This window comes from Chenopodium quinoa, unplaced genomic scaffold (genome assembly GCF_001683475.1).
Source record: "Chenopodium quinoa cultivar QQ74 unplaced genomic scaffold, ASM168347v1, whole genome shotgun sequence".
NCBI classification, from domain to species: Eukaryota; Viridiplantae; Streptophyta; class Magnoliopsida; order Caryophyllales; family Amaranthaceae; genus Chenopodium; species Chenopodium quinoa.
Genome location: NW_018744080.1, coordinates 871,006 through 892,544, shown reverse-complemented (window position 1 = coordinate 892,544; position 21,539 = coordinate 871,006). Strand labels below are relative to the sequence as shown.

Here is a 21,539-nt window from a genome sequence, read left to right as displayed (position 1 = left end):
TCAACGATCCAGGAGATCGTTAACTCCAATAGGTCTGGAACCATGACTGGTAGTTCGGGAATGAAGGTACAAATCCAACCTAAAAGAGATTGAACCTGCCCTAATAATAGGCCTCTACTTTATTCTGATCGTATTCATGTGCGCTTTCTGACTAACATGCAATCAATAGGATTAACCCTAAACATGTTTATCTATGTTGGTTGAATATTAATGCACAGATAAATCTATTATTGGCGAACACTTGAATTATAATCAAATTAACCCTAAACAAGATTATCAATTATCTTATTAAGCGTGATTACAAGTACAAATTCCCTTTAAACATGCATAAAAGGTGTGATCAAGCAATAACAATTAATATAATATATATCAAGAAACATAATTATCATCATAATAATAATTATTAATTATAATAATTAAAATAGTCATGATCCTAAAATAATCATATAATAACAATTATTATAACAATTATAAAAATAATCATGTTAAAGCATAATAATAGTAAGATCCTAGGCATGATACTAACAAGATTAATAACAAGCCCTAGCATGTCACTAAACATAAAGATCAAATATTTAACCCTAACATGATACTAAAAAGAAAATAGGAAGCATCGCAGGAATCATAATAATAAGCATGCTTGATTTAAGGAACTTATTCTTTACCCTAAACATGATACTAGGAAGCAATAAAACATCCTAACATGATACTAGGAATCAAAATAACAATATAAGCATGATCATAATATCAATAAATCAATTAAAGCACTTACTTGGATGCCTCGTATCTCTTTCTAATAACAAAATACGCACGTTAGTAACTTCAAGGAAAATAATAATTAAAACAACAATTAAATTAAATAATTGAAATAAAGATTTGGGACCAAACCCTCAGAAATATCAAACCTTTCACGTCTAGGGCGAAGGCAACTTCGAACTTGGCTAGGTGTGTCTAGAGCTAATGTATGAGGAATTGTGTTTGTAAAAAGGGTTGGTTTAGAAAAAGAGAGAGAATCAAGAAATTCTTGATGAGAGTTGGTGAGAATTAGAAAGAGTAAGAATTGATGATTGTAGATGATTGAAAACGGAGTTTTTAGGAGCCTATTTATAGAGAAAATCAGTCAAAAAGATAGAATATCGAACAAGAGATCTGACGTGAATAAAACTTGATTAGCGCCAGACGCTAGCGCCAGGCGCCAAGCGCTTATGCTGGCGTTAGGTGCTAATCCAGTTTTTGACGCGGTTTCTAAAATCAGATAGAAATTAACCGTACATGAGGATAAAATCGTATTTTTCTCAAAAACACTTTTTTATTCTAATTAAAACTCTAAAAAGTCAACAAAAGTCAATTTATCAATGCTAATTGAATTAGGAATGAAAAGAACCTTCTACAAGAATCTAGAAGACTAAAACCATTCCTAATTGCATTAGGAATGATAAATCCATATTAGGCCCTCCTCTAGATCATTGGGCCGCATATAAGGTTCAAACCGGGTCCAGTTTAGTAATTTGGCCATAACTTCCTCATTAACATCGGAATTGGGCTTTTAATATATCGTTGGAAAGCTCTTTTCAAGCCCCATCCAACTACACCATTATTGGACCCTTAGCATGGACCAAACTAAACTGGAACGCACGTTTTTTAAAAATAAGGTAAGAAAAGAAATATTTTCAAAAACAGAAAGAAGAGATATTTTAATAAAAAATCCTCATCACTAGACTTTTCACACTTTCGCTTTGTTCGATAATCAAATGACATGAAAGGTATTCATCACTGGGTTGGTTTTGGGGAGACATATTTGGGTGTCTACAGGTGGGTAGAGGTTTTAAAGGTGTAAGCTGCGGTGGTTAGAAGTTGCGGTGGGTGGAGAAGTATGGAGTGGTTGTGGGTGGAGTTAGGTGGTAAATGGTGGTGGTGGGGCTGGCTTGTGAAGTGCAAGGAGTACAACAACCTTAGGTGCGTTTTTTTTTTTTTTTTTTTTTTTTTTTTTTTTTTTTTTAGCTACCACTTTAGGCCATTACTATTTTACAAATCTGTAACACCCCCGATTTACTAATTAATAATAAACAATAAATAAAAGAAAAATAGACAAACTTTAAATAAAATTGCGGAAGCATACACCTAAATCAGAGGTATTACTGTCATACTCGACAACATGTCAAGTATTAAGGCTTACAAAATCACAATAATACAACCCAATAATCTAAGTGGGCTATTTATACAACTTTACAAACTCATTATAAAAATACTAATAGATTACTTGAGCTCCTTCAGCTACGATCACTTGATCAACCTGCTTAAACAATCTTGACTGCTCACCATTAAGGACAAATTTCAAAATAGATCGTCGCAGGGCCACCATAAGAAAAAAGATATGGCCGCAAACACAAGTAGCACAACAAAACAACACACACACGTCAGCAAAAGCTGAGTAATCACCACATATCAGAATATAGAGTATAATTGAATAATTGACAATCCTAGCTCAATTAAACAATGTAGTTCGAAACTACATTACACATTGTTACTCTGGAAATAACCTTTGTCAAACTCAACCTCGAATAATAATACGAACTTTTACTCACTTAACTCATATAACCCATAAGTGTGCCATGCTTGTTGTCCTATACCTAGCCTTGGACATGGGTAATTCGAATAAAACCAACAAGTATAAAAACTTGAATACTCCCAATAACTAGAAAATACCTTGAACCAGACCACATACGGGCCAATTTCCACTGTAGGGGAGCATAGAAAAACAAATAATAAAAATTGTACCTCATTCTTAACTCATGATCATTATCTCATTACCAATATGCCAAGGACTAAGGTCTATAATGCCGAGCCTCAAATCAATAACAAAATAATAATTCTCAACATTTTGATCTCATACATCGATTAAATAATCTTTCACATGATAATAAATTCTCAATATTAATTCTCAATATTGGCACATGTTCCCAAATAGTATAACAATTCGATTTATAATATCTCAACTCTTTAAAAAAAATACTAATAACTCAAATATAATCAAATCTTAACCCAAAAATAATACTCTGCATTAACAACCCTAAAACCTCGATAAAACAATACTCCCTATAACAATAACATTAAAAACACTAGAAAAATAACACAATCAATCAATACGACAATTATATCATATAATACAATACATACACAACTAATCACATATATATAAATCTTGATCATACAAATAAATCATAAATTTTACATATAATAATACAAAATATAATCAATTATCAAATAAACAACTCCAAGGATTAGGATTCGTGTGATTACCTTCCGAAAATAATTAAGCAAATATAATAACAAGATACTCCACGATTAAAAACAACTCACAGCAAGGTACTCCACTAATTCACAAAACTTGTAATTTTTGGGAAAAGTAATAATAATGGGTTTGATCAAGAGTTTTATGAAGATAAATACTTATCATATGAATTCATGGCAATATGGCTGCTGCTAGCTATAACCCACGAGAAAGGAAACTTAATATCAAAACTTACGGCCGCACAAATAGTAATAGGGTTAAAATAGTTTATATACGCTTAGAAAGATAAAGAGTCATATTTAAATTAAAATAGGGTTTTAAACCTTTCCGAACTCTAAAATAAAAATATGAGAATAGAAAAGTTATATAATAAATAGAAATAAACTATATTTTTATAAAATATATTATATAAAATCATAAAATATTCGGGTATTACAAAATCTGCGAGCGTTTTCATTAACGGTTGCAATTAATATTATTGTGACAATTTACTTGCGGTCGTTGAAATTAATAAAAACGGTCTCATCCTCGGTCGTAATTTTGGTTTTTTGCAACTATGTGAATAATGACCGTCATGTTACGACCGTCGACGGTCGTAATTAATTTCAGCGACCATTTTTGCTATTTTCAACGACCGTTTGAGACGGTTGCAAAAACCTTAAGTTTTAGTAGTGGATTATTAGCACTTACGTATTGTCACATCCTTTATTTTTGGTCTTTGAAATACTCTTCTGCATTCTACAAAAATAGTACAAATCATAGTATATTTTAATTAATTTTGAGCAACAATAAGTATAATAAGAGTTGATTACATTTTGAGAACAAATAATCACACACACACAAAAACAAAAAAAAAACAAAAAAAAAAAAACAAAAAAAAAAAAGAAAAAGGAAAACTAGGGTATATACTTTTATTTTTCGTTCAAAAATGAACAAAGTACTTACAATTTTGTAAATATAGTTGTCACGATTGAAGAATTTTGTCTCAATATCAGAAATTTGGAGTATTTTGTAGTAATTTTCAGCTAGAATGAAGGTTTTGATAGAGAGAAAATGCAAAGATAATGATGAAGAGGATGGTTGAAGAGAGAGAAATTGAATCTAAAATGATAATTTTTTTATTGTATATAAATATTGGGTAGGGGGTTGATTTGCAATAAATGAGGTAAATGGGTAGTGGAGGGTTGGGGCTAAACGCGGTATTTTAAGGGGATGTAGGTAGCTATGCCTAACCTAGGGTGTAGGTATATATAACTCGCAATTATAACATACCCATGTGCATGTAGTTCTGTGAGAACGAGTAATTAAACAGTATCTTTAATTGGGTAATTTGATATATAACTGCCAAAACTCAACACAATTATAACATAAACTAGATGAAGCTCGTGCAATACATGGTTTGTTTGAAATTTTTAAATAATTTTTTAAATCTATATTTATGTGCTAAAATTTGTTACATATTTAGATAAAATTCCTAATATCAAAATATAATTATAAAAGAAATTAATAATCTCATATTTAATTGGCTACCACTAAAATTTATTATCCTACATGACACGCTAAAAAATTAAATCCCACGTGACTCTCTCTCTAAACAGGCCAGCCGAATTGAAGATAGTTAGACTATATCTAATTATTGAATATGTTTAACTAACTTTGTATTTTTTCATATGGAGTTATTAATATACTGACTTTAATTTGACTTTGAAAAATTGTAATACCTCTCTTTTTGAATGATATCCATATTAACATTTTTTAACTTGATATTTTTGTAAAGATTATTACCGTTTAACGTGAATTTATGCTATATTTTTAGCGATTGTATATTACTTAATTACACATTGCCATTAGAGTTGATTATGACCTAGACTGAGCTCTAGCTAGGCTAGGCAAAATACATTAGACTTACCAAGTCATTTTAGACCTATTTTTCGGTTAAATAAAATTAGCTCATACCTTATAACATTTTAAGTTGCTCTAAATCTCACAAAGGAAAATTAAAAACACTACTACAAAAAAGGCCTTAGAGAATTGTTATAATAGGCTTTATAGATCGCCTTAGAGGCGATCTTCTGCTAAGCGATGTGTAAAGTTTACAGAACGGGTATAAGAGGCGTTCTATATGCAAGGGAAAAGAGAACGGGTACAAGAGACGTTCTATATGCAAGAAATACCGTTCTCTTTCCTGTTTATTATGCTTATAAAAAATAAATAAAAGAGAACGGTTAACACTGATAACAGTTCTCTTTGTTGATTTATTTTTTTTTTTAAAAAAATTTAAAATTTTGGGAGATTGCATATATACTAATCTACATCAGTAATCAATAAATTAAATTGAATTGAAGTTGTAAACGTCGAAATCAAATGCCACATTAAAACAAACTTTATTATCATTATTCAATTAATTACATCTCATGCCTATAAAAAAAAATTACATCTCAATATTTTGATACAATTCAATTAGCATAACTATCAATGTGATACTATTGTTCTTCCTCAAAAAAAAAAAAAAAAAAAAAAATTCAATGGCTTCAACCGCAGGTTCCCCTTTCACCAACCTCAACTACTGCTGCAACGTTTTCCACCAGCCTCAACCACCGCAGCGCCTCCACCAACCTCAACCACTGAAGCTCCTTCACCAATAAATTAGATCGAATCGAGCCCATTATTCAAACCCAAAATTCAAGCCATACCTAGGAAAAATATACAAGGGGCAAATACAAGTTTATTTGCCAGATAAAAGAATTTTTGTTAATCTGATGCCATTTTTGTAAATATATTGAAAAAGCGTGGTCATTTATTCAGTATTTTTGGTAAGCTGTCCAAGTACTGTTTGCAACTTGTTTTTACTATTTGGTGAGGATATTATACATGTACCCCTCAACTAATACATGAAAAGATGCATGTACCCCTCCACTAATATTTGAATAGACGATTATACAAGACTTGCAGGCAAATATACTGAAATATTTATTTATACGTTTTTTTCATTATTCATATATAGTAACTTAGATCATAGTTTTTTTTATTAGCAAAATCAAAACTAATGTTTTATTTTTATGAAATATTTTGTTAATAGATTTAGTTATTGGCCAGGTTGCGAGTATTAAAGTTCAAAAGTGATCAATGTTGGAAGTAAGCCCAGGGGTACAAGGAGGGACAACTGTCCCCCCACTTAAAAAATATCAGCATAAGTATAGTTAAATATAAATGCATGCACAATATATATACAATCCCACTAGTATAGTCTTAAACCCATGCGATGCACGGCTGTTTGTTGTATTGTAATTTTTTTAATTTAAAAAAAATTCTAAAGCCCAATCAACCTGCTCCTATTACTCAACTATGAAACACACAGTGTATGGCATTATTAGTTAACTACTTAATTGGTATACAAAGTATTGAGAGGTGTGGATGAATCAGAATACTAAAATTTTATCCTTTAAGAGGTATGGATTGTAGGACCTAAAGTATAGCATAATAATGAAAACAAATAATCCACCTGAAATATTATTATAGCAAAAGTATCAAAATCAATTACTCGTAATATTTATACCGTGGAAATTCAATACCCAACAACATTAAATAAATACTACATTTTCAATTAATCTTCAATATCCAAAAAAAAAAAAGCTATATTAAACTATAAAGCAAAATTCAATATCACCCAAATGAATTCTAGATCTGAAGAACACCTATTTATAAAAAATAATAAGATTCATAACCCATCACCAAACAAAACACTCAAAATTAGAATAATAAAATCTCAAAAGTACTAATATTTGTGAGATCATAAAATAAAATTACCCTTACTTTCAAAAAAATTGGTTGTGAATTTATAGTCTTACTAACTTTTACTAATATAATCGGCATTCTGGAAATAGTACATCAACACACGCATGAGGAAATTTGATTGAAGATTAAGAAAAATAATTAGTTCAAATGAATAAAATTTACAAAATATCAAATACCAGAAAAAGATCAACAACTGAAAAATGACAAAATTAGTATAGATAATTACATAGAAATTGAAAATTCGATTCGCCGTCAACACCAATTTCAGAATTCAAAGGTGAAAACTTTAGGCATTAAAATTTACTTAACATTTGAGAAATTAAGGGGAAGGAAAATAAACACCTTCCTTTAAAAAATATGAGAGATCATGTAGATGAGGAGAATGAAAGAGGATTTAACAAATGGGGAATCAATCGATTTATGAGAACATTTTGTGAAAAAGAACTAATTTTTCAATGGGGAAGAGAAATTGAATTGTGAAAAAGAAGGGGGAAAAAAGACAATAAATTTCACCTTAAAATCCAATAAGTAAGGATCTAACCCAATTTAATACCTTCAACACTTCAACAGTAAGAAACCCAATTAAAAATTTAAAAAACGACCAAAAAAATTTATAGACTCCAAATAAAAACATCCCGTTAGTGAAAACTATTGTAAATTTAACACTTACGTGTGGTTCAAGTCAAGAACAACTGGTTTTTCCATTATTGGCAAAGCCTCAACCCAAAAGAAGACTAAGTTAAAGGAAAGACGACATGGCTAGCAAGATTGTGAAGCGATGATTGTGTCACAAATTATGTACTCCCTCCGTGTTTTTTTAAGTGTTACACTTTTACTGACACATAATTTTAGGCAATTTAATTGACTTAAATAAAATAAGAGGTAAGTAGGGTAGTTGGAGTATTAAAAAATTGTAAAAAAAAAGATAGTGGGGTTAATAGTTTATTGAAAAATAATGAATGTGAGAGGAGAGATATAATAATAATAAAAAAGGTAGTAGTGGGTTTGTGTGGGGACCATGAGAGGAGAGAGATATAATATTTTAATGTAGCTTTTTTGCCAAAAAAAGAAGTGTAACACTTATTAAAACATGGCCGGATTTGGTAAGTGTAACACTTAAAAAAAATATGGAGGGAGTAAGTGAAATCAAACTGCAACCCGAATTCAGATCTGAAACAAAAAAAACGAAAATGGTAGAAATATTGCTTGAAATTTGATGGAACATATCATGATAACCCAATTTTTACAGAAAAACTCAATATTTGGTCTCTGGTGATTAAACACCTCCCCAACATCTATGCAAGATAAATGTTCTTAAAATAAAAATAATTAAAAAAACCCACTACTTCAATAAAAAAAATATATAATTCCAAAACATTACAAAAACGTAAAATAAATTTTAAGAGAGAGAGAGAGAGAGAGAGAGAGAGAGAGAGAGATTTTGACCTTATATGCAGAGCAAATGCGAAAATGATTAGGAAGTTTAGGCTTAATAGGAGATGGGAATGATGAACCAAGTACTCCGCATTTAAGAAACACTAGTGCATAATTGAGTTTATGTAACACATGATTGGTAACACTTCTTAAAATGAAAAATATTAGATTTATAAGTAACACTTTGGTAACACTTTATTAAATTGTATCACTTAATGTAGCAATTTTAGCATAGGTAACATTTTAAAGTATCACTTTTAAAATAGGTAGCATTTTATGGTAACACAAATATAGATGTTACCTTATTTTTTGGAAAAACAAAATAAATAAAACATTTAAATAAAAAAATACAAGTGTTAATCCCAAAACTTATACCAATTCATTAAAATAGGCAATTAGCCGCCAAAGTTAATAGAAAATTTGGGCCAAAAACGCCAGATTAATAAAAAAAACAAGAAGAAAAAAATATTGCAATCTCTCAAAAAAAAAATTCAACTTCATTCCCAGTTCAACAGTGCCCTAGCAACGATAGGTAATCAATTAGGTTTAAGCAAAAATCTATAATTCCATCTCCATAATTTCATCAGAATCTCGCGCAATTTCATCTGAAGTTTCGTCAGATAATCAGTTCGTCTCGCGCAATTTCATCTGAAATCAAGTCATCTCGAGCAATTTAATCGTGATATTGGGTTTCATTGTATTCGTGCTTCTAATTTCAGGTACTTGATGATTTGTGATGGATGGTTTTCTAATTTTTTGGTTATTTAACCTTTAATTTTCAATAATGTATGAATGAAAGCGTTTATTTTTCAATTGAATTGTGAATGGTTATTGGCTTTGTGTTTGATATGGTTCTATTTTTTAATTGAATTTTTTGATTTGGGTATTTCAAGTTTGGTTTGCGATTCTGAATTTTAATTGTGTGCTATTGGCCTTTTTTTTTAGTTCATGCATGTCGTAGAGGACATTGTAGTTTCTATTTCTAAACCTTGTTTGCATTGTGTGAGAAGTTTTAGAATTGTTGTTAGCTGATTTATGTATAGAGTAAAAACCGAATGAACAATGTTATATTTTTTTTAGTCTAATGGCTATTGTACTGTTGAGTATAAGATCAGCCATCACCCCTACATCTTCCTGTTTCACCAAGGTGATTATTGATTAGCTAGATTGTATTGTTATTGTCAACATTGAAATGAATAAAGAAAGTGTAAAAACTAATCTGAAAGGCAGAGTATTATGTCTGATAACTTGATACAGTATGTTCTAAAAACAGAGAAAACATCTCAAAATTTGGTTCATATACTTGGTATATATGTAAGCGTGCTACCTGGAGTAAAAAGAAGTTGAGACATGATGAAATTAAACTGGAAAAACATGGCATGTTTTGAATTGATTAGTTAAATTAACATAGTATATGATCCATAAACATAATTGCCACCACCATATACCAGAATGAAAAGAAATCTAGGCACCCAACAATTAAAATAAAAAATGAAATCATATCTTATAAAGAAAACTAGAGATAAAAGTAGAGGTTTCATTGTAAAATTAAGCAGATTGATAATTGCAAGAAGAAGAGCAAGCATTGAACTAGAGTATATTGCAATCATAGTATGTGGTAATGTGATAATGGGTGAGAAACTCATTATTTGGATTTAACGAACTATTATTAAAGTGTGTTATTTTTCTATTTCAAAGATAATTATCACCAAGAGGATAGAAATAACTGCTCCTCAAGCAGAACAATACTTTAGAAAGTTGGCATATTCCCCTGGTCCTGTGTTTTGTGGATATCAATAAAGGGGAAGGTGGTTTAAAATGCTCTTTCCCTTTGTCGCTGTTAGGTGGGTGGTTTTTACCATTGAATATCGCTATTAAATTCTTGGAGTTCCCATTCCCCTCTGTTTTATTACCCCTCCCCAATGTGGAACTTGCCCTTTACCTCTTTTTCCTTTACCCATCTTCTCTACTTTTCATCTTCCATTCTCATTCCATAGTCCAAACCCATTCATCCCTGAAACTTTGGTGAAGATCTGACAGATTGTATAAGCCTACCTAGAACTATGAGCAGAAGTGTATACCTCTGCCTTGTATAAAAAAAAAAAGCGATTTGCACTTTTTAGATGATAGTAACCTAAAGACAGGGATAGCGTTTCCTTAATTAAGCTGTTTTCTTCTCTTAAGTATAGTAGTCTTCTAATCTAAGCATACATTTGGACCTACTTGTTTGATTTTTATTGTTATCATATATACAAGGTTGGATTTATGGGCGTTTATTTCCATGGATATTTTCATTCCATTTAGAAATGTTAAAATTATATGCCAATATATATTTTAAATCTTTAAATTCACTATGTTTAAATTTTGATAAAGGAGACGAAATGAGTATTTGGACCAACTTCTTACAATGTAGTCATGAGTATGAGAAAGGTGTAGAGGATTATTTAGATAAAGCGTTCTCTACACGAGCAATTGGAGATCAAATTACTTTCCCGTGTAAGGCGTGCTATCACCGCTTTTGGCATCGTAAAGAGACAGTGTTCAATCATTTGATTGCAAACGGGATCGAGCCTGGCACCGAAGGATGGCATTGCTATGAAAAGGGCATATCAACAGCATCAAATACTAAAAAGGATGTTGAAGACATGCATGACGATATTGAACGTCTGATATATGATGTTCATAGAGATGTGGCAGAAAGGTATGAAGGTGTTGGAGATGAGCCCAATGATGAGGCTAAGAAGTTTTATAAGTTAGTTGAAGATGGAAAACAAGAGTTATATCCTGGGTGCAAAAAAATTTCAAAGCTATTATTTCTTATTCGTTTTTACCTTTTGAAGTGTACTCATGGGTTAACTAATATAGTAATTTCAGAGTTTTTAGAGATTTTTCGAGAAGTGTTACCAGATGCATTCAATTTGCCTAACTCTTTTAATGAGGCAAAGAAATTGATAAAAGATCTGGGTCTTCATTATGACAAGATTGATGCATGTCGTAATGATTGTATGCTATATTGGAAGGAGCGTGAAGTTTCCACGTCTTGCTATGTTTGTCATGCTCCAAGGTGGAAAGAAACACAGACTGAATCCCTAGAAGATATTAGCAATCAACCATCTAAGAAAGTGCATCAAGTCCCTGAAAAAGTTCTTTGGCATTTCCCTCTTAAACTAAGGCTTCAAAGGTTGTACATGTGTTCAGAAACAACAAAGCTAATGAGGTGGCACGATGAAGAAAAAAATAAGAATGAGTTATTGAGGCATCATGCAGATGGTGAGGCATGGAAAGAGTTTGACCAAAAGTACCCAGATTTTGCTAATGAGGCACGTAATGTTCGTTTGGGCCTCGCAAGTGACGGATTCAATCCATTTCGAACTATGAGCACACAACATAGTATGTTGTTCTAATTAATTATAACTTACCACCATGGTTGTGCATGAAGCCAGAATTCTTAATGTTATATCTCCTTATTCCCGGGCCCACCTCTCTTGGAAATGACATTAATGTTTATCTTCAACAATTGTTTCAAGAACTCAAAGATTTTTGGGAGTATGGGTTGGACACCTATGATGCGGAGAAACGTCAAAAATTTAAGATGCATGCAGCTTTACAATCAACGACCAGTGACTTTCCAGGTTATGTTATGTTATCGGGTAGGAGCACCAAAGGGAAGTTTGCATGCCCTTATTGTCACTACGAGACTGATCATCATCACTTGAGTAATAGTAACAAATCCTGTTATTGGGCTCATCGTCGATGGTTAGATGAAAATCATTCTTGGCGGCATGATATGGTGTCTTTTAATGGGGAAAAGGAAGAGAGGATAGCTCCAGATCCTTTAACAGAGGATCAAATTTCAAGCTTGTTAGAAAACTGGGAAAACAAGTTTGGAAAGTTACAACCAAAGAAGAAATATGTAGATTGTCCTTGGAGAAAGTCCTTTGTCTTCCACACTTTGCCTTATTGGAAAGATTGTGGGTGTCTTCATCATTTGGATGTCATGCACATTGAAAAAAAACGTTTGTGATAATGTGCTCGCAACTTTGTTAGACATACCTGGAAAGTCAAAAGATCATCATAAGGCTCGTTTAGATCTGGAAGAAATGGGTATAAGGGGAGAACTACATCCTGTGGATGCAGATGACGAGCGATATGTTTTGTTGCCCAAAGCTTCATTCTCAATGATGAAGGAAGAGAAAAGCATATTTTGTAGTGTTTTGAAGAAGGCAAAGCTTCCCCAAGGTTGTGCATCAAATATTGCAAGGTGTGTACAAGTCAAGGAAGGGAAAATATCAGGGTACAAGAGTCATGATGCTCATATAATAATGCAACACTTGCTTCCGCCAGCAATTAGGAAAACTTTACCAAAGCATGTTGCTTTAACTCTTATGAGATTGAGTCATCAATCCGAAAGATTTGGATCGCCTTCAAGCAGGAATTGTTGAGACTCTTTGTGAACTAGAAAGAATATTTCCACCTTCTTTTTTTGACATAATGATCCACTTACCGATTCATTTGGTTGATGAAATCAAGCGTGGTGGACCGGTGTGTGATTAGTGGTTGTACCCTATAGAAAGGTACCTAGGAAAGTTAAAATCATATGTTAAAAATCAATTTCGCCCCGAGGCTTCTATAGCAGAAGGTTATTTGGCTGAAGAGTGCTTGATATTTTGCTCTAGGTATTTGAATGCTAGTGTAAAGAAGCGATCTAAGTGGTTTAACAAAAGTCAAGAGAAAACTGATGAAATTGATGAAGAATCACCTTTATTCCCTAAGGCAGGTTATCCTCTTGGGAGGAAAAATAAAGGGAAGAAGAAAGGGAAGGCATACACTCTTGATTCAGACACAATGGCTCTAGCACATCGTTATGTGTTGTTTAATTGTCAAGATGACCAAGTTGAGAATTACATCAAGTGAGTAATTTTTTCAATATCTTATCCATTATGTTTAAATTTATATTGTTTTATTACCTTACTTATATGGCTAATACTATGAAGGGAACATGAAGAGTTTATGAAGAAGAAGTCTAGAGACAAACGAAACAGAAGATGGAAAGAGGCACAAGAGCATAGCAATGAATTTATGGTTTGGTTTAGAGAAAAGGTTGTGGTGGACAATGTCCCGGATCATATTAAGTGGCTATCAAAAGGTCCTTCTACTATTGCAAGGAGGTACACCAGATATTTTTGTAATGGATATAAGTTCTACACTAGAGATCATGATGAAAGGTGTAAAACTCAAAATAGCAGACTGTAAGGGAATAATTTCAAGCCTTTAAAATCCCACTAGCTTGAACCCCACTGTGATCATACACTAAAGTACGGTGGCGTCCAAAAGGGAAGAAGATAGAGCAAAAGAGTCGCCAACAAGTTTTTTAGGAACTTGTAAACCGTTCACGAGGTGAAGGTTACACCCCTTAACGATCCAAGAGATCGTCAACTCCAAAAGGTCTTGAACCAAATAAGGGTTCGGGGATGATGGTACAAATCCAACCTAAAAGAGATTGAACCTTCCCTAATAATAGGCCTCTACTTTATTCTGATCGTATTCATGTGCGCTTTCTGACTAACATGCAATCAATAGGATTACCCCTAAACCTGTTCAATCTATGTTGGTTGAATATTAATGCACAAATAAATCTATTATTGGCGATCACTTGAATTATAATCACAATTAACCCTAACAAGATTATTAATTATCTTATTAAGCGTGATTACAAGTACTAATTCCCTTTAACGTGCATAGAAGGTGTGATCAAGCAATAAAAATAAATATCAAGCAACATAATAAATAATCATTATCATGACAATAAAATTATAATCATAAATAAAATAATCATCATCAAAATAATAATAATAATATTTATAATCATCATAAATTATAACAATTATAATCATAATCATGTTCATGTTAATATTAAAGCATAATAATATTAAGATCCTAGGCATGATACTAACAAGATTAATAACAAACCCTAGCATGTCACTAAGCTATAAAAATCAAATCTTTAATCCTAACATGATACTAACATGAATAAATATTAGGAAGAACATAGGAAACATCATAACAATCATATTTAATATTAAAATTACCCTAGACATGATACTAGGAATATCATAATAACAATATAAACATGATTTCTACATAATAATATCAATTAATCAATAAAGTACTTACTTTGATGCCTCGTACCTCTTTCTAATAACAAAATACACACGTTAGTAACTTCAAGGAAAATAATAAATCAAAACAATTAAATTAAATAATTGAAAGAGAGATTTGGGACCAAACCCTCAGAAATTAAACCTTTCACGTCTAGGGCGAAGGCAACTTCGAATATGGCTAGGTGTTTCTAGATCTTGTGAATGCGGAATTTTGTATGAAAAAGCAAAGGTAAGAAAAGAAGAGAATGTTGAATGTTTTAAGAAAGATGAATGATATCAATTGGTGAATGAATGTAGATGATGATCATTGGTGAATGATAGATGTAGATGATGATCATTGGTGAATGAAAACGGAGTTTTTAATACGTTATTTATAGAGAAAATCAGCCAAAAAAGATAATTTAACAAAACAGAGTCTGACGCTCAGGAAACAGAGCTGGCGCCAACCCTGGCTAGCTGGCGCAGCCTTAGCGCCAGGCGCCAATGGCTAGCGCCAGGCGCCAAGGCCTGGGGTTAGGCGCCAAACCTGATTCCAACGCGTTTTCAAAAATTCGATAAGTTTACCGTATTGGAGGATAAAATAATATAATCTCTTCGAAAATGCTATTTGGTTTTGATTAAAATTCTGAAAAGTCAACAAAAGTCAATTTATCAATGCTAATTGAATTAGGAATGAAAAGAACCTTCTAGAAGAATCTAGAAGACTAAAACCATTCCTAATTGCATTAGGAATGATAAATCATATTAGGCCCTCCCCTAGATCATTGGGCCGTACATAAAGCTCAAACCGGGCCCAGTTTAGTAAATTGGCCATAACCTCCTCAATATTCATCGGAATTGGGATTATAATATATTGTTAGAAAGGTCTTTGCAAGCCCCATCCAACTACATTACTATTTGACCCATATCATGGACCAACCAAACTGGATTGTCTGTTTTCTTAAAATAAGTTTTCAAAAACAAAAAGAAGAGAAAAGAAAATAAAACTTTCCGCAACACTAGACCTTTCCACACTTTCGTTTCATTCGATTATGATTCGACGTGAAAGGTACTCATCACTGGGTTTGGTTTTGGGGAGACACAAATGGGTGTCTACACATACTCTCTTTAACCGCTTTGACTCCAAGCTTCGCAAGTAGCAAGGATAACAATCATGTTCTTGGTAATGTCACATATTATGGGGCTATAAAATCGATAATTGAGGTCGATTATTGGAGTGCATTTAGTGTTGTGTTGTTTGAGTGTGATTGGTTCCATGTGGAAGTAGATGATTATGGACTCACTCGGGTTAACTTTAAGAAATTGTGTTCTAAAGATGATCCTTTTGTCTTGGCATCACAAGTGCATCAAGTGTTCTACACTCAAGACGGCCTTGAAGAAGATTGGCATTATGTGCACAGAAATTTGCCAAGAGACTTTTTTTATGCCGAGGGGCAATCTGAACACACATATATGAATGAAGTTCGTGAACCCGCAGAGGATGTAATTCCGGCTACAGATAATGATGTACACCAAAGTTGGTGTAGAGAAGTTGCTTATGACAAAGTTGAGGTGCCTGTTGGCCGTGAAATGAGAGATCATAATCACGAAGAAAGTTCCGATATAGATGACACTGATTGGGATTGGATGGAAACGTCAAAGTGACATGCATGTTTAGATATTTTTTTATGTATAATAATTGTCCTTCTTTTGAACTTATTATTTGGATTTGACAAACTATTATTGAAGTGTTCTATTTTTCTGTTTGAACATGTTTTCTTATGAAATTGATAAGTTAGTTGTTAAATTTAGTGTTGTGCTACAGAATTTACTCTAACCTTTATTTAAATACTTTAAATTTATTTGAGGTTTGATATGATAGTGACAATATTTACATTTGACAGTTTTGAGCTATGTGGTATCTTGGTGCTCCGGTGCTTTTAGGTGCTTTTTCTGTGCTCAAGTGCTCAGGTGATATGACCCACTCTTTCTGTGCTCATTCTATGTTGTTTTTGTGCTCAAGTGCTTTTTTCAGGTTATGTATGTGCATATTGGCTTTCATATTTTTTTGTTTATGTATATCAGCTACATATCACAGTTATTATAATTTTTTTGGACTAAGTGGTCTTCAGCTACATGCCTTGAGCTACTACAGTCTGTATTCTTGGCTTATTACCTAGTTTTCGCTGTGATTTAAATGTATTATAGTGAGTTTGATAAGGATTATACAGGGCAGGCTACAGCCAATTCAAGGCTCAGAAACATTTGTCTCTCTATGAACTTGATCTTGGTCCTAGCATGTCTTAGTAGTCAGAACCATGATTTAACATAGTACCAATCACTCAACATGTACCTCAGACTATTAGTTGATCAGAGTTGAGTATAAGGTGATCATAGTATTATGTATACTGAAATTTGCATTGCATTGCTCTTTCTGACAAATAATATGATTTTATACAATTAGGTGCTCAGGTGCCTTTTTTGTGCTCAGGTGATATGCATGCTCTTTATGTGCTCAAGTGCTTTTATTAATAATTGTATGTAATTGTGTTATTTTTATTACCTTTGACTCAGTCTTGGGTAAGTCAGGTGAATATAAATTCAGGCTGATAGTCCTATGCTCTAAACCCAAACTGATATGAGCTGAATTTTTACTTTTCTTGATCTGATTAGCTACGAGGGAAAGTTCATATATGACTAGCTAACTGATTAGCTAACTGATATTGACTTCAGATAAGAAACTGAGCACAGAAACTGAGAAACTCAGCACCTGACTACAGATTCGAGCACCTGAGAAACTAAGCACAGAATGAGCAACTCAGCACCTGACTTCACATAAGAACTAGGACATACAGGCTAACTAACCACCATAAGAATTCAGACTATTAGCAAGATTTATTTACCTCAGACTCGGCTTTATTAAAATTGCTATTAATCTGAGGTAAAGTAATCTTGCTAATACTCAAGTATAGCCAGCTATATGCAAGGACTCAACCTAAACCGGATGTTCGCTTCACTTATGCTAGAAGGATTAGGAAATAACCAGAAGTTAGAAGTTGCTGAGCTGTCAGGTGGTTAAATTCAGTTTTGGGAGAAGGGTAGATTGGTAATCTCAGGGAAAGTTTATTAGGAGTTTGTTATTGTAGGCTGGCATGCTTAGGGAGTGCTGAAGTTTGTTTATGGCTTAATTTTGGGGTATTAATAGGGAATGAGGGAAAGGGGAATGTATCAAAGAAATTATTTAAGAAAGTATTTTTGAGAGAGCTCCTTCCTCTCAGAAGAAGGTTGTATTGTTGGATACTCTGTTCAATAATACTACTAACATTCCCTTGATTGCCTCTGTTTTTGTCATTTACGGCTTGTTTCCTCATTGATCTTTTACTATTCTGTAGCACTATAATCACGCAATGCAATACATTGAATCTATATTAGTAGGAATAGGAGGATAGTGCTCATATATGACTAGCTAACTGATATTGCATGCATTAAGTTCAAACTAAAGGTTTTCTCCCTACATGGATCAGATGTAGACATTTCTTGATCTGATTAGCTACGAGGGAAAGTTCATATATGACTAGCTAACTGATATTGCATGCATTGACAGCTTATTACTTTTGTTCTGCAGAATTATGCATGCATGTCATAGGACCTAAGCTGAATTATCTATATTTGCATATATTTGCATTCAAGTCCTGGATAATTATGCATGCATGTCATAGGACCTAAGCTGAATTATCTATATTTGCATTCAAGTCCTGGATAATTATGCATGCATGTCATAGGACCTAAGCTGAATTATCTATATTTCTGCTGAATTATCCAGGATTACACTTCACAGAGCATATATTTGCATTCAAGTAAATATTCAGAGCACTATTTTCCTATTTGGTGCACCAAACTTTAACCTGTTGAAAAGCACCCAAAATGCAATGGATCCATAATGAGCTGTCAATCTGGAGTGCTTTAAACTATTTCACTAACTATGATATTAGCCTTTTTTCAAAGACATGCCTGCAACTAATTTCATCACATATTCCTTCATCCTTTTTCTTTGGTGTGAGTGTGTGGGTTTTGGTTTTTTTTTTTTTTTTTTTTTTGGGGGGGGGGGGGTGGTGGCGGCGATCTCCAAGGGATCACCACATATGAAAATTTAAATGACTTAGATCAAGTTCACTTCAAGAAACAGTTGTCTAAGTTCCATCTCCCAATTTCTTTCCATCATAAATTTCTGTTCGCTATTTCCTACTAGTAGAATTCACCATGATCATCAAGTTTATTTCCAGAAACAGTTCTCAATGTTTCATCTCCCATTTTCTTTTCTATCATTTATTACTGTTGTGCTATTTCCTACTAGTAAAACCTAAGCTTTTACACTGAGGCCAATCTGAGAAGAGATCTGCCACAAGAGAACTTCGAGCTTTAACATGGTACACCATCACCAGATTCAACACCACTCAATAAGGATATCGCAGTAGGATGGGTTAGTGCAGCCCTGCCAGGTGATGACATGTAGCCTCGTCACTTGTAACTTACAAAACTGTCCTAGGTCCTATGACATGCATGCATAATTATCCAAGATAGGTTAAAGTTTTGTGAGAGATCCCCACCCCCCGCCAAAGTGTTGGACTCATGAAGGACAGTTTTGTGAGAGATTACTAAATGTAGTTCATTGCAGAATTAAGTACATTAACCTTACCCAAGGAACAATAAAATATGCTTTTTCTGGTGAACTGCATAACATTGTTGCATGCTTAATATGAAGTATATATGTGATTGCATTTCCTGTATTCAAAGAAGCATTAAGGTATGAGAATCAAGTGGGAACTTGATGGTAGAAAATTAGAGATCCCACCCTCTCTACTAAGAGGTTGGAGGTTCAATTCCCATCACCCCAACCTGTCAAATAATCAACTCTCTGGTAATATCTCAACTGGTGCATATATCTTGCATAATATAAACTAAGTTTTGCTTACATAGACCTTTTTTTTTAGTTGGTTTTTGGATTACTTATCAGACTATGAGGTTAGTATATAAATATAACAGAGAATTCTGAATTTTGTGTCACTTGTGCTGACTGCTGAGTTTTTGTTCTGGTGGAATTTCTAACTGACTGCCTTGTGTGTTCTTTGTAGGAAGAAAGATTTAGATGGAAGAATATGAGAAACTTAGATAAAAAAATATAGAACAAAATAGAATCAGGATGAAGGATTTAGGGGTTACATCCATGGCTTATGAAATGAAACAGTCGATGAAGGGATCGAAACAAACGAAAAAAAGGAAGAAGGTGACTAAAGATACTGACGAGTATACACCTGATGAAGAGGGTGAACTGAACCACTCAAGTGAAGAGGATGAAAATGAGATAAGGAAAAATGCTGTAAACTTAAGATCTCGTTCAAAGAAGGTGGTAAATTTTTTTTTGACAACTTAATTTGGTGAATCATAACTGTTCAAAAATCATGTAATACTTGTTTAATGATTCTCGTGAATACTTAATTTTAGGTTGTGGCATTGAGAGGGAAGATAACCACAAACACTAAGGACACGGCATGTGTCTCTTCATTACCAATGGCTAATCAAATTAAGATGCATCTTCAAGACACCGAGAGACAACACTCAGATCAAGGATTACAAGGGAGAGATTCAGCACAAAGAAAAATCCAATTGGGCAAGTCTACTGCACAGAGAAAATCAGGAATCCATAATCAGCAAGAGAAAGAGGTTGGGATTGGGAATGGTATCCAAACTAAGACAGGGCAGAGTAAGACAGTGGTTGCCCCTGGTTCACTCAGTGCTTATAGGCAAATGCAAACACAATTACGTGAAAAAGAGAGGAGAGCAAAACAAAGTGATTTATTACTCCGACGACAACTACGACCTGTTAACTTGACTAGTTCACAGCCTGTTAACATGGCTAGTTCAGATTGGCATTTAGGGAGTTCACAAGCACAAAGTTTTTCACAACCACAAAGATTTGGACATGACTTACAGGAAGATTATGAGAATCATATGGGTTCAAATGAACGCATTTTGGAACAATATGACGATGAAGAAGATGCTTTTAGTGAGGTTTTGAGTACTCTTACCCCTGAGGAGCTAGGAATAATGCAAGATGTACCACTAATGAATCAAGAGCAAGAAAGTGAACAAATAGGTAATGATCACTATCACTCCGTTCTAAAAATTTTAAGATAGATATGTTAAGAGTAATGTATGATTTTAATGACTTTGTCGAGTTAATATTCATGTAGCACCTCCAAAAACTAAGTGAACTAGAGGACCAACTATGTGTAAAGATGTCCATGAACGGACATTAGAGGAGCGTAAGCCTATTGTTCTTAATGAAATGGGAAAGCCTATTGGTCCCGATGATAAGACTGTGAATACATTTACAAGATTCTTAGGGACTTTAGCTCGTAATTCTTCTCTAGCACCGTTGAACAAGATTAGTTGGCATTATGTTCCAGACAAGGAACAAATTTGGAGTTACGTGAAGGTATGCACCTTTTTTTTAAATGGTGTGATTTGATTAGTTTATGTGCTATTATATGTCAAGTGGCTGACGTAATTTATTGTTTCCTAATTTGTTGTTTAATATTTTACTTAATACAGAAGAAATACATAATCTCGGAAAAAGGTAAAGATTGTGTTTTGACATCCGTGGGAAGGCTGTGTCGTAGATATAAATGTAGTGTAAAGGCAACACACTTTACTCCGTACGACAATGATGGTGATAGGTTGGCAAATCCACCTAATACAATTCCAGAAGCACATTTCAAAGAGTTGCTAGAATTTTGGAATATGGAATCAGTCTAGGTAGAGTTATGTTGTTTATTTCCATTTATATTACAATTGTTTATTTCTTTCTCAAATTGAAA

At 33.2% G+C, this 21,539-nt stretch overlaps 2 protein-coding genes and 1 long non-coding RNA gene across 4 annotated transcripts; 2 read left to right on the top strand and 1 right to left on the bottom strand.

Annotated features, from left to right (window-relative positions):
* Window positions 1–2,074: 2,074 nt before the first annotated feature.
* LOC110691414 lies at window positions 2,075–4,596 on the bottom strand. The gene is made up of 2 exons (XR_002505292.1): window positions 4,238–4,596; window positions 2,075–4,030 (listed from the first exon to the last, which is right to left on the bottom strand). It is a non-coding gene; the product is annotated as an uncharacterized LOC110691414 (long non-coding RNA).
* Window positions 4,597–8,732: 4,136 nt separating this feature from the next.
* LOC110691413 lies at window positions 8,733–21,157 on the top strand. 2 transcript variants are annotated; one of them, XM_021868339.1, is made up of 5 exons: window positions 8,733–9,240; window positions 16,566–16,632; window positions 19,794–20,023; window positions 20,164–20,815; window positions 20,913–21,157. In XM_021868339.1, exons 3-5 carry the CDS (start codon window positions 19,862–19,864, stop codon window positions 20,930–20,932), a joined length of 834 nt encoding a protein of 277 aa, XP_021724031.1. In that variant the 5' UTR covers window positions 8,733–9,240; window positions 16,566–16,632; window positions 19,794–19,861; the 3' UTR covers window positions 20,933–21,157. The 2 variants fall into 2 exon arrangements, with proteins under 2 accessions (XP_021724031.1, XP_021724030.1); XM_021868338.1 differs by having other exon boundaries at window positions 8,740–9,240; window positions 19,794–20,065.
* LOC110691342 lies at window positions 11,973–16,326 on the top strand. Its single transcript, XM_021868261.1, has 5 exons — window positions 11,973–12,492; window positions 12,569–12,782; window positions 13,198–13,431; window positions 13,516–13,689; window positions 15,810–16,326. Exons 1-5 carry the CDS (start codon window positions 11,973–11,975, stop codon window positions 16,324–16,326), a joined length of 1,659 nt encoding a protein of 552 aa, XP_021723953.1.
* Window positions 21,158–21,539: the final 382 nt, after the last annotated feature.